Source organism: Salmo salar, chromosome 06 (assembly GCF_965601325.2).
Source record: "Salmo salar chromosome 06, fSalSal1, whole genome shotgun sequence".
NCBI lineage: Eukaryota > Metazoa > Chordata > Actinopteri > Salmoniformes > Salmonidae > Salmo > Salmo salar.
Window position 1 is genome coordinate 56,866,462 of NC_138296.1, and position 12,470 is coordinate 56,878,931.

Here is a 12,470-nt window from a genome sequence, read left to right on the forward strand (position 1 = left end):
ATTGCAGTCTGCGAAACTGGAGGCAGCAAGGCAGGAGAAGATGGGGGTCGTGCCAATCAAAAGAGCTGTCAAAGAGGGTATTCAGTGGCACGCCAGGAAGTCCACGGCACACTAGCAGTTCCGCCAGTGGGGATGCCTTCAGGCTGGCAGACACACAGGCGGGCAAGAGTCTTGGCAAAAACCTTGCATTGGGATGGCACGCCTTTCGGACGAGTAGACCTGGCATCTCTTGGCTACTACCAGACTACCCCTCTCGCTCCAGTCCGGTAGGGAGTCGAGGGAGAACACACAGTCACTCAGAAACACTGACACCATCATGCTGGGGAAGAGACATAGCATTGGTGGGCGATGGGGGGGGCTAATTTTGAAAAGTTTGTCTCCAAAGTCTGTAAAAGGCTTAGTAGTGAATGGAGTTTTAAATAGGCAGCGTGAATCAGGGCCTGCTGAGCCTCTGGGGATCAGATGGGTTGAAATCAGATGGTTTTAATTAATAGCAGAGGTTTGATAGCCGACTGCTATTGAAGTAATCAGGTGGGATAATACGACCTGCGCTAAGGTGACCCCATGTCGCCGGCACGTGCCGAGGCACAGATATAAATGGGGAAGGAGACATGACTAATCGATGTTTAGCATAAATATAAAATGGTCAGTCACACGTCTATGCTTGGTTTTACCATTTAAAAAAAATGGGGTAGATACCATCAATAATTTCCCCTTGGGGATGAATAGAATTTATAGCATTAAAAACTCACCCATAGACTTCCTGCAAAATTGAAAATATAAAAAATGTTGAGCTTTGGTAGAACTTTAGTGATGACAAACTTTGGTAGAATTCTGAACCTTCAGATAAATTAAAGAAAGAAAACCGGTGCATAAATGTTTTTTTTTTGAATGGACAAACGGTGCACCTCAAGACCTTACAGTACTATATTGCCACATTTCTTCTCTTTTCCATGTATTGTGTGATACGAGGGTACCACCTGGTGGAGACAGCGCAGACATAGAACAACTGAGGGTCACCCTTGTAAAAAGATAGAACAAGTAAACTGACCTCATTATCAAGTCAAACCATTACAAAATTGCTAAAAATGGGTTTATGAATTATAAAAACTTCCCATTCACAATAAAATATTCTACTAGAAAATGTAAAGTGAAAAATCAGCTCGCGAACATTGAAAAACATTTTCCTTGTCCCAAATCTGCTAGCACCGTCTTGCCGATTCTGATGGTCATTGTCACGCCACCATAGGAGTTGGCAAGACAGCACAAACAGATCTGGGACTAGGCTACTGCAACATAGCAGTGCAGAGAACACAATTTCAGTCTCGCCAGCACAAAAGGTAGTAGGACATCATACAGCAAAGATCATTTTTAATGGTCCAAATATTTCTGAACAACAATGTAAAAGAAAACCAAAAAAAATGTGAAGATAAGAAAAAATTGTTCACATCTAGAATTCCACTCAATCTTTAATAAGACAGGATTACAAATTATTTTCCCAAAAGATCTGCAGTTTCAAAGGGCAAAAAAGGGTAAAACTAGCTCAACCTACTGGGGTCTTTAAAAACCTGTTCAAGTGAGACTGAAAAGTTCCTGAACATGTAAAGGCAGGTCTCTTTGTTGTCATTTACAAAAACAGAAGAGCGAGAGAGTGATTAAAAGGAAAAACATTTTTACAGCTGGCTTTTTTCTATTGAGAGGAAGAACTTCCGCTGAGCGACGACGACAGCACTGATGACATCATCAAAATGAAAAACAATGACAGCGATTTCGCCCCGTCGGTCTGCAGTCTCCCGTCTGGTCCTAGAAACTAACATCTTTTAAAAAAAAACGTAAAAACAAACAAAAAAATGAGAAGGGGGGGGGAGTAGAGGAGGGAGAAGAGAGAAATTAACAGAAGCGGGTGGAGAAGTCAGCGCAGTGGGTGAGTGGTTCTGCATCTTGATTGGTCGGCCCCATTGGGGGGGGGGGGGGGTCGCTGTGATGTCCTTCCCTGAGTGGGGTGTTTGGGGTGGGGCATGGTCCGAGCACGCAAGCTCTTTGGGGTTTAAGTCTGTGTGTGTGTGTGTGTGTGGATGAATGCGTGTATTTATGTGGTCATTTCCCGCTGTATTTTAGCTTTGTTAGATTACAAATCGTCAGTCTGCCCCTTTTACCTGACGCCATTATTGGTAATAGTCTTCTCTCTCCGCCTTTCTCTTTTCCGTTCATTCGTTCGTTCGTTCCTAGCTCTGCGGCCTCCCGATTGGCACTTGTGTATTAGGATTAGTTCGAGGAGACGCGTTTCCATTCATAGTCTGCTCCTTGAAAACCAAGGGGGGTTCATTTATTTGTTTTAACAGTTTGAGCAGTTTTTGTTCCATCCTGTGTTGAGTCTATCGTGGGATCGGTGGAAAGTAGTCATTAACAATTTATTTTTATGAGGAGCTAAGCTTGGACTTCTTGGACAAGGGCGGAGTCTCTTCTTTACTCTCGCCACCCACATCCTCTTCGTCTTCTTCGTCGTCATCGGGGTAGTCCACCAGCCCCACCTGAGAAAGAGCGAGAAAGAGAGAAAGTGGGGGCGGGGTCATTCATGTATTCAGATCTGATCTTGATTATATTTCTTACAGAAAATAACTACTTAACTCTTTACCATAACAGAGGTCTAAAACTTAAGGCCTGGAAGCTACTATCTTAGGGCCCCCAAACTGATATCTGATTCCCATCAGAATCAGCCCCTTAAGAGGACTTCAAGGACTTTTCAGCCATTGAAATCCTTGAGAGTATATATATATATATTACTATTCTGATCAATTTGACATTATTTTAATGGACAAAAATTTTGCTTTTCTTTAACAAAACAAGGACATTTCTAAGTGACCCCAAACTTTTCAATGTACACATATATATATATACATACACACACACACATAGAAAAGTTTGGGGTCACTTAGAAATGTCCTTGTTTTGTTAAAGAAAAGCAAAATTTTTGTCCATTAAAATAACGTCAAATTGATCAGAATAGTAATTTATAACGTTAACAATGTCTACACTGTATTTATGATCAATGTTATTTTTATGGACAAAAAAATGAGCTTTTCTTTGAAAAACAAGGACATTTCTAAGTGACCCGAAACTTTGTACGGTAGTGTATGTGTAAACACACACCCACCCATATATAACTCCTCAAAAAAAAAGAAACGTCCTCTCACTGTCAACTGCATTTATTTTCAGCAAACTTAACATGTGTAAATATTTGTATGAACATAAGATTCAACAACTGAGACAAACTGAACAAGTTCCACATACATGTGACTAACAGAAATGGAATAATGTGTCCCTGAACAAAGGGGGGGGGGGGGTCAAAATCAAAAGTAACAGTCAGTATCTGGTGTGGCCACTAGCATCATTAAGTACAACAGTGCATCTCCTCCTCATGGACTGCATAAGATTTGCCAGTTCTTGCTGTGAGATGTTACCACACTCTTCCACCAAGGCACCTGCAAGTTCCTGGAAAATTCTGGGGGGGGGGGGGGGGGGGGGGGATGGTCCTAGCCATCACCCTCCGATCTAACAGGTCCCAGACGTGCTCAATGGGATTGACATCCGGGCTCTTCGCTGGCCATGGCAGAACACTGACATTCCTGTCTTGCAGGAAATCACGCACAGAACAAGCAGTATGGCCGGTGGCATTGTCATGCTAGAGGGTCAGTCAGGATGAGCCTACAGAAAGGGTACCACATGAGGGAGGGGGATGTCTTACCTGTAACGCACAGCGTTGAGATTGCCTGCAATGACAACAAGCTCAGTCCAATGATGCTGTGACATACCGCCCCAGACCATGACGGACCCTCCACCTCCAAATCGATCCCGCTCTAGAGTACAGGCCTCGGTGTAACGCTCATTCCTTCGACGATAAACGCGAATCCGACCATCACCCCCGGTGAGACAAAACTGTGACTCGTCAGTGAAGACCACTTTTTGCCAGTCCTGTCTGGTCCAGTGACGGTGGGTTTGTGCCCATAGGCGACGTTGTTGCCGGTGATGTCTGGTGAGGACCAGCCTTACAACAGGCCTACAAGCCCTCAGTCCAGCCTCTCTAAGCCTATTGCGGACAGTCTGAGCACTGATGGAGGGATCATGCGTTCCTGGTATAACTCGGGTAGTTGTTGTTGCCATCCTGTACCTGTCCCGCGGGTGTGATGTTCAGATGTACCGATCCTGTGCGGGTATTTTTACACGTGGTCTGCCACTGCGAGGACGATCATCTGTCCGTCCTGTCTCCCTGTAGCGCTGTCTTAGGCATCTCAGTACAGACACTGCAATTTATTGCCCTGGCCACATCTGCAGTCCTCATGCCTCCTTGCAGCATGCCCAAGGCTAGTTCACGCAGATGAGCAGGGACCCTGGACATCTTTCTTTTTGGTGTTTTTCAGAGTCAGTAGAAAGGCCTCTTTAGTGTCCTACGGTTTTCATAAGTGTGACCTTAATTGCCTACCGTCTGTAAGCTGTTAGTGTCTTAGCGACCGTTCCACAGGTGCATGTTCAGTAACTGTTTATGGTTCATCGAACAAGCATGGGAAACAGGGTTCAAACCCTTTACAATGAAGATCTTTAATTGACAGGGTCCTGAAAAGGGGACGTTTCTTTTTTTTTGCTGAGTTTAAATATAAAAACACACACGCACACTGTATATACACATAGGGCCTTCAGAAAGTATTCATACCGATTGACTTATTCCCAAAAATGTTGTGTTACAGCCTGAATTCAAAATGTTAAAGTCTTAGCATAGATTTTCAAGACGATTTAAGTCAAAACTGTAACTAGGCCACTAAGAAACATTCGATGTCATCTTGGTAAGCAACTCCAGTGTATATTTGGCATTGTGTTTTAGGTTATTGTCCTGCTGAAAGGTGAATTTGTCTTCCAGTGTCTGTTGGAAAGCAGACAACCAGGTTTCCTCTGGGATTTTGCCTGTGCTTACCTCTATTCCGTTTATTTTTATCCCAAAAAATCCCTAGTCCTTGCCGATGACAAGCATACCCATAACATGAAGACACCACTACGCTTGAAAATATGAAGTGGTACTCAGTTATGTGTTGTTTGATTTGCCCCAAACATATAAACTTTGTCCCGAATAAAAAGTGTTATCTGCGGAATTGTTTTTGCAGTTTTACTTTAGGTCCTTATTGTTAACAGGATACATGTTTTTAAATATTTTTCTTCTGTACAGGCTTCCTTCTTTTCACTCTGTCATTTAGGTAAGTATTGTGGAGTAACTACAATGGTGATACATTCTCAGCTCTCTCCTATCACAGCCATTATAAACTCTAACTGTTTTAAAGTCATCATTGGCCTCATGGTGAAATCTGAGCGGTTTCCTTCCTCTCAGGCAACAGAGTAAGCAAGGACACCTGTTTCTTTGTAGTGACTAGGTGTATTGATACTCTCCAAAGGGCAATTCATAACTTAACCATGCTCAAAAGGATATTCAATGTCTACTTTTTTATATTTCTACCCATCTACCAATAGGTGCCCTTCTTTGTGAGGCATTGGAAAACCTACCTGATCTTTGTGGTTGAATCGGTGTTTGAAATTCACTGCTCGACTGAGGGACCTTACTGATAGATCATTGTATGTGTGGGGTACAGAGAAAAAAATCATGTTAAAAACTATTATTCCACACAGAGTGAGTCCATGCCACTTGTGACTTAAGCATTTTTTATTTTTTTTACTCCTGAACTTATTTAGGCCATAACAAAGAGGTTGAATACTTATTGACTGAAGACATTTCAGCTTTTAATTTATTAATTTGTAAGAATTTCTAAAAACATAATTCTACTTTGACATTATGGGGTATTGTGTGTAGACCATCTCAATATAATACATTTTAAATTCGGGCTGTAACAACAAAATGTGGAAAAATTCAAGGATTATGAATACTTTCTGAAGGCACATTTGGAAAGTATTGAGACCTCGACTTTTTCCATATTTTGTTAAGTTACAGACTTATTCTAAAAAAGAGATTCAATTGTTTTTTCCCCCTCAATCTACACACAATATTCCATAATGACAAATCAAAAACAGCTAATTTATAAAATAAACAAAACTGAAATTACATAAGTATTCAGACCCTTTAATTAGTAGTTTTTTGAAGCATCTTTGGCAGTGATGACAGCCACGAGTCTTCTTGAGTACGAAGCTAAAAGATTGGCACGTGTATTTGGGGAGTTTATCCCATTCTCTGCAGAGCCTCGCAAGCTCTGTCAGGTTGGATGGGGAGCGTCGCTGCACAGCTATTTTCAGGTCTCTCCAGAGATGTTCGATCAGGTTCAAGTCCGGGCCATTCAAGAGCATTCAGAGACTTGTCCCGAAGCCAGTCCTGAGTTGTCTTGGCTATGTGCTTACGGTCGTTGTCCTGTTGGAAGGTGAACCTTCGCCCCAGTTGGAGGTCCTAAGTGCTCTGGAGCAGGTTTTCATCAAGGATCTCTCTATTCTTCACTCTGTTCATCTTTCCCTCGATCCTGACTACTCTCCCAGTCCCTGCTGCTGAAAAACATCTCCACAGCATAATGCTGCCACCACCATGCTTCACCGTAGTAATGGTGCCAGGTTTCCTCCAAACGTTACGCTTGGCATTCAGGCCAAAGAGTTCAATCTTGGTTTCATCAGACCAGAGAATCTTGTTTCTCATGGTCTGAGAGTCTTTAGTTGCCTTTTGGCAAACTTCAAGCAGGCTGTCATGTGCCTTTTACTGAGTGGCTTCCAAATCATGTCCAATCAATTGATCATCTCAAAGATGATCAATGGAAACAGGATTCACCTGAGCTCAATTTTAAGTCTGAATTTTAAGGGTCTGAATAATTACGTAAATATTTTTTTTTTTTAAAGCAAAACTATTTTTGCTTTGTCTTTATGGAGTATTGTGTGTAAATTGATGATACATTTGATTTAATCAATTTTAGAATAAGGCTGTAACGTAACAAAATGTTTAAAAAGTCAAGGGATCTGAATACTTTCCGAATGCACTGTCCACATACATGTGGACATCCCTTCAAATTAGCGGATTCGGCTATTTCAGCCACAACTGTTGCTGACAGCTGTATAAAAATCGAGCACACAGCCATGCAATCTCCATAGACAAACCTTGGCAGTAGAATTGTTACGTAACACAATGTCACAGATGTCTCAAGTTTAGAGGGAGCGTGCGATTGGGGTAAATTGACTTCTACTGGTTTTTCATTTGCAAATGTTAAAAGTTAATGGTTGTTAGCAGTGGTTCGGTAAACAAACCCAAAGTGTGGATTGCAGTCTGTCCTTCTCCGGATTGATTTCAAGGTAAGGAAACAAAATATGTCAATTTTATACTTTGGGTAAACGATCCCTGTGTTTTTGTAAGACCTAAACTCCAACCCCCAAACAATCATCCCATTCTTAGAATGAAGAAAACAGACAAACTTGAACTGTCCAATAACTAACTTACATTTGAAATGTTTTCTGTTGTGCCCTACTGAATACAACCCAGGTCCCCGTGGAGACTAGTCGGGTGCTACTACCCACCTTTGTGGTGACTGTGGCTGCTGTCGGGGGTGAGCCCTTGGCCCCTGACCCAGGCGAGCCGGGGCGCAGCGATGCGGGCGGGCTGGACAGGCTGGTCTTGGTGGTGGAGCCGGAGAAGGAGAGTTTGAAGCTGGGGCTCTGGCGGCCTGACAGACTACTGGACTTGCCCAGGACTTCCTTGTCATCGGAGTCTTTCACTGTGGGACAAAAAGACAGAGATCCAGACAGTTGTGGACTGCCAGTTTTACTTTTTTTTATAAAGATGCAAGACAACTTATTTTTTTCTCAGTACAGAGTATATCAGCAACCTTCAAATGCACTTCATTTCATTTCCCCAGATCACCGAAAAAAAGTACAAATTCAAAAAAAAAGTACAAGTAGTACAAATTCCAAACCAAAACAGGTGCATCTAAACTCCCCTTAATAAACAGCACTTCACATATGTATTTGACCCAGATCTGTCAGTAATTCATGCATTCTTTCCCTGCGACCTACGTTTCTTCCTTTCCATGAACTTGCTGATGGGGTCCATGAGGTCTTCGTTCTCGCCGACGCCACCGCTCGCTTTGGTGGTCTTGTTGTCCGAGGGGGGCACCACTGCCTCGCAGTCCTCAAGCTCTTCCTCGTCCGCATTGAACCACATCTCCTCATCATCGTCCAGCGTTCTCGCATCACGCCGGAACCGGTGGTTCCTCAGGATCGACCGCATGCTGTGTAAGGAGAGTTGGCAAACAGTTCAACTTGAGCATGACTAGAGTTGAGTTCCTGACAAATAAGGAATAGCAAATTGATAGAAACCAGTGGATTCCAAATGTAAAAAATGGACAATCATTCATAAAGCCAATCAGCTTGAGTCGAGCCAAAATACCGTATCACTAGCCAATTGGATTCGTTTAAAGCCAAAGACAACGACCCACTCATCCTGTAGCTAATGGCAGCAATTCCAAAACTACAGCTAGAATGCCCACTACCAACCCCAAACATCACTAGCAGAATATGTATTTAATCTATCCATCCATCCAACCATCAATCCAATCCAATCCTACCATCACCCTTCCCCCTCAGTCTTAGAGTGGTCTTTCTTATCCCAGAGGTGCAATTCATTTTGCAGCACATAGTAAAAACAATGGACACATGACAATAAATAAACACAAAAACAATATATGAACCTGTCCAGTTTGGGGTTGTCCTGCCTCTCCCTCTGCTGTTCATAGCGCAGCTTCAGTCCTTTAAAGGTCTGCACATAGTCCACATCCTCCAGGGCCTTCCAGTAGTTCTCCACTATGTGGGCCGTCAGGGACTTCACATCCTCCTGGGGAGAATGGTAGTGTATAGAGGAGGAAAGAGAAGAGAGAGAGGAAGACCATACCATTCTTGCTCAGCATAGGTTTTGTTCTGTCTAAGCAGGTGTGATATTGTCAAATGTGGGGCCGCTAGGGGTAGGTGGGGGGGGGTTACCATTTATACTTTCTTTTGTGATATAAAAGTTAAAAACACAAAAACAGGAGACATTGGAAGCGAAGAAATGCTCACCACGCGGACATATTCAAACATCTCGATGATGGCTGAATTCATGAGGTTGTAGCGGGCGCCGTTGTTGAGGAAGGCCTTGACCACCGGCTCAAACAGGAAATTCTTCATGATGTAGCGGTTGTAGAACTCGTCCTTCAGCCCGATGATCCGCCGCATGAAGCGCAGTGCGCCTGGAGGAGAGTTTAACACACATTCATCTTTTCATTGTGATCAAGTTGATACAGAAACAATGTTCCGACCAACTCGTACAGTGTGCAAAGATTACAGTTCTCTCCTGAGTGTGAGCACAGAGAGAGACTCAGCAAGTGTGTGTGTGATATTCGAATAGTGCGTTGGGGAATCAGAGTTAAAAGGACAGGAGATGGGGTTTTAAAGGTCTAGAGTGTGGTGGTGATGCAGAAAGATACAACACAGGCTTGGTGAGGCTAAAGTGACAATGTAGGGCCGGGTTTTTGGCGAGCTGAACGTTTTGTGTGTGTGTGTGTGTGTGTGTGTGTGTGTGTGTGTGTATGTATATATATATATATAATATATATATATATATATATATATAGAGGACTCACAGAGGGCCAGGAAGGCGTGCTGTGAGGCAGTGAGCACCAGGACCCTACGGAGGATGTCCTTGTTGATGATGTAGTTCTTGATGTGGTAGGTGTGGTGCTCTACGCAGAACGTCAACAGCTCCAGGATCAGCGCCAGCAGCTGAGACGTCTGGAAGTCATCTGGAGGGGATACAGGGAGGGGGTTAACGGTGTGTGTGTGTTCATAACAATCATGAAGCACTCACACAGAAATACAGTGGCTCATATGGTGTGTGTGTGTGTGTATATACTTGTGTAAGAAGTCATTCATTCACTCAGCTCACTGACATACATTGGCTCATCTCGGGTGTGTGTGCATGCGCGTACGTGTGACTGAATGCTAAATTGTACCTTGTCGCATCAGATACTGTATATACACAACTTTAACTTCTTTGGGATAGGGGGCAGTATTTTGACATCCGGATGAAAAGCGTGCCCAAAGTAAACTCCCTGCTACTCAGGCCCAGAAGTTAGGATATGCATATAATTGGTAGATTTGGATCGAAAACACAAAAGTTTTCAAAACTGTTAAAATAATGTCTGAGTATAACAGACTGAAATGGCAGGCGAAACCCCGAGGACAAACCACCCCCCCCCCCCCAAAATAATATTCATCCCACCACTGATTTCAAAGGCTGGCACTTTTATAATAGGGCAAAATCGTGCCCGATTGCAGTTCCTAGGGCTTCCACTAGATGTCAACAGTCTTTAGAAAGAGTTTCAGGCTGGGTTTTGGAAAAATGAGCCAGAAATTGTAGTTTTTCTAGGTGGCTCCCATTTTGGCTGTAGTGTTTCCAAGCGCGTGAATGAGAGCGCGTTCTTTGGTATTTTTCTCCGGTAAAGACAATAACGATTCTCCGTCTGAAATGTTATCGTTTATTTACGTATTAGGGTACCTATTGTTTGATTATAAATGTTGATTGACTTGTTTGGATAAGTTTATTGGTAACGTTAGGGATTCATTTTGTATGCATTTTGAAGGAGGGAAACCGAGTGGATTACTGACTGAAGCGCGCCAGCTAAACTGAGTTTTTATGGATATAAAGAAGGACATTATCAAACAAAAGGACCATTTGTAATATAACTGGGACCTTTTGGAGTGTCAACAGAAGAAGATCTTCAAAAGGTAAGGCATATATTATATCACTATTTCTGACTTTCGTGTTGCAACTCCCTGGTTGAAAATGATTTGTTATGCATGTGTGTGCTGCGCGCTGTCCTCAGATAATTGTATGGTTTGCTTTCGCCGTAAAGCCTTTTTGAAATCTGACACGGCGGCTGGATTAACATCAATTTAAGCTTTATTTTGATCTATTGCACTTGTGATTTCATGAAAGTTTAATATTTATAGTAATTTAATTTGAATTTGGCACTGCAATTTCACCGGAAATTGTCAAAATGGGACGGTAGCGTCCCACTAATCCGCAAGAAGTTAAGTCAGTGTCAGTCATCCTGACAATCACAGGGCACTCACACACATATCTTATACTGTATTTCTGGTTTATTTGGATGCAGGTAAAACATTGTTCCTCTGCACACACCCAGCGGACAGTGGATGGATGAACACACCTCTACTGGGTTTGTCATCCGTGGTGTTGGCCAGTAGAGGAGCAGAGAGGACGTGCATGCAGTGCTTGTAGAAGAAGCTCAGGAACTCTGTCTTCTCCGTTTTCTGCAGGAGGAGGAGAGTCAAACCATGAGATGCAAACACTCCAAGTGAAAAGGGTTTCACCAAAACACACATGACCTGAAGGAAGTGCTTAGGGAGTAAGTTGGGTTTGGTTTACACTCTACCAAGTGATCTCCTTAGTTGCAAATTATGGCATGCAGTGAAATCTCTGTGCGAAGCCCTAGGTGTGGTGCCGAGTGAAGTCATAAAACGGTTGCGGAGCCTCTAGGAAGTATGCCTGGTGGGATTTAAATCCTGCCCAAGGACTAGGAGCTAAGGGTCAATTCGAATTCCAGCCACTCTCTCAGGGGGGGGGGGGGGGGGGGGGTGAGAGGGCAGTGTTAGACTTGCATTGGCCATAACCAGCATGTTATCAGGGTGAAATGGGTAAGGAAAAGGTCAGAGGTAAGAAGCGAGCCGCTCTACTCACGTTGGCGGTGGCCATCATGTTTTCAGGATCCACCAGGGTGCGTAGCAGACCCATCAGCTGCACAGCGCCGCCCAGCTCCGGGTCCGAGTCACAGATCATGTGCTCGATGATCAGGTTGATCAGCAGGATGTCCTGGGAGAGACATGAATGACCATTGGTGGGGGAAATGTAAAACTGACTGAAGATCACAGTCCAGAAGCAAATTCACCACTAGCATTCAAAACATAAAGGCGACTCGTAGGAACTACATTACAAAGGAATGTCTTGATTAGTGTTATGTTAGCTAGCTACATAGTTGCTTTTGTATCATGACAAGGTGTAGTACTGAAACTATCGAGGCTACCTAGCCAGCTACACGTTCAAAACAAAGTCAACAACGCAGCCACTGATAGCTAGCCTACTCCACCAGCCAGCAGTACTGTATCATTTGTCATTTTAGTCAATAAGATTTTTGCAACGTAAGCTTAACTTTCTGAACATTCGAGACGTGTAGTCCACTTGTCATTCCAATCTCCTTTGCATTAGCATAGCCTCTTCTGTAGCTTGTCAACTATGTGTCTGTCTATCCCTGTTCTCTCCCCTCTGCACAGGCCATACAAACGCTTCACACCGCGTGGCCGCTGCCACTCTAACCTGGTGGTCCCAGCGCTCACGACCCACGTGGAGTTCCAGGTCTCCGGCAGCCTCTGGAACTGCCGGTCTGCGGCCAACAAGG

At 43.5% G+C, this 12,470-nt stretch overlaps 1 protein-coding gene across 7 annotated transcripts in view; it reads right to left on the bottom strand.

Moving 5' to 3' along the window:
* Positions 1–1,354: 1,354 nt before the first annotated feature.
* The window catches only part of LOC106607635 (serine/threonine-protein phosphatase 4 regulatory subunit 3), a 34,785-nt gene continuing 23,669 nt past the window's right edge, over positions 1,355–12,470 (bottom strand). For 3 of the 7 annotated variants that reach the window (XM_014204773.3, XM_014204774.3, XM_014204771.3), the window contains 9 exons: positions 11,756–11,887; positions 11,226–11,328; positions 9,639–9,797; positions 9,076–9,245; positions 8,712–8,854; positions 8,038–8,252; positions 7,543–7,739; positions 7,276–7,299; positions 1,355–2,531 (listed from right to left, as the gene is read on the bottom strand). In XM_014204773.3, coding sequence (XP_014060248.2) covers positions 2,418–2,531; positions 7,276–7,299; positions 7,543–7,739; positions 8,038–8,252; positions 8,712–8,854; positions 9,076–9,245; positions 9,639–9,797; positions 11,226–11,328; positions 11,756–11,887 — 1,257 coding nt within the window. In that variant the 3' untranslated portion in view covers positions 1,355–2,417. Of the gene's footprint in view, positions 2,532–5,547; positions 5,604–7,275; positions 7,300–7,542; positions 7,740–8,037; positions 8,253–8,711; positions 8,855–9,075; positions 9,246–9,638; positions 9,798–11,225; positions 11,329–11,755; positions 11,888–12,470 lie in introns of all 7 variants that reach the window. The other 4 variants (XR_001329238.3, XR_001329239.3, XM_014204772.3 and 1 more) reach the window with 4 other exon arrangements.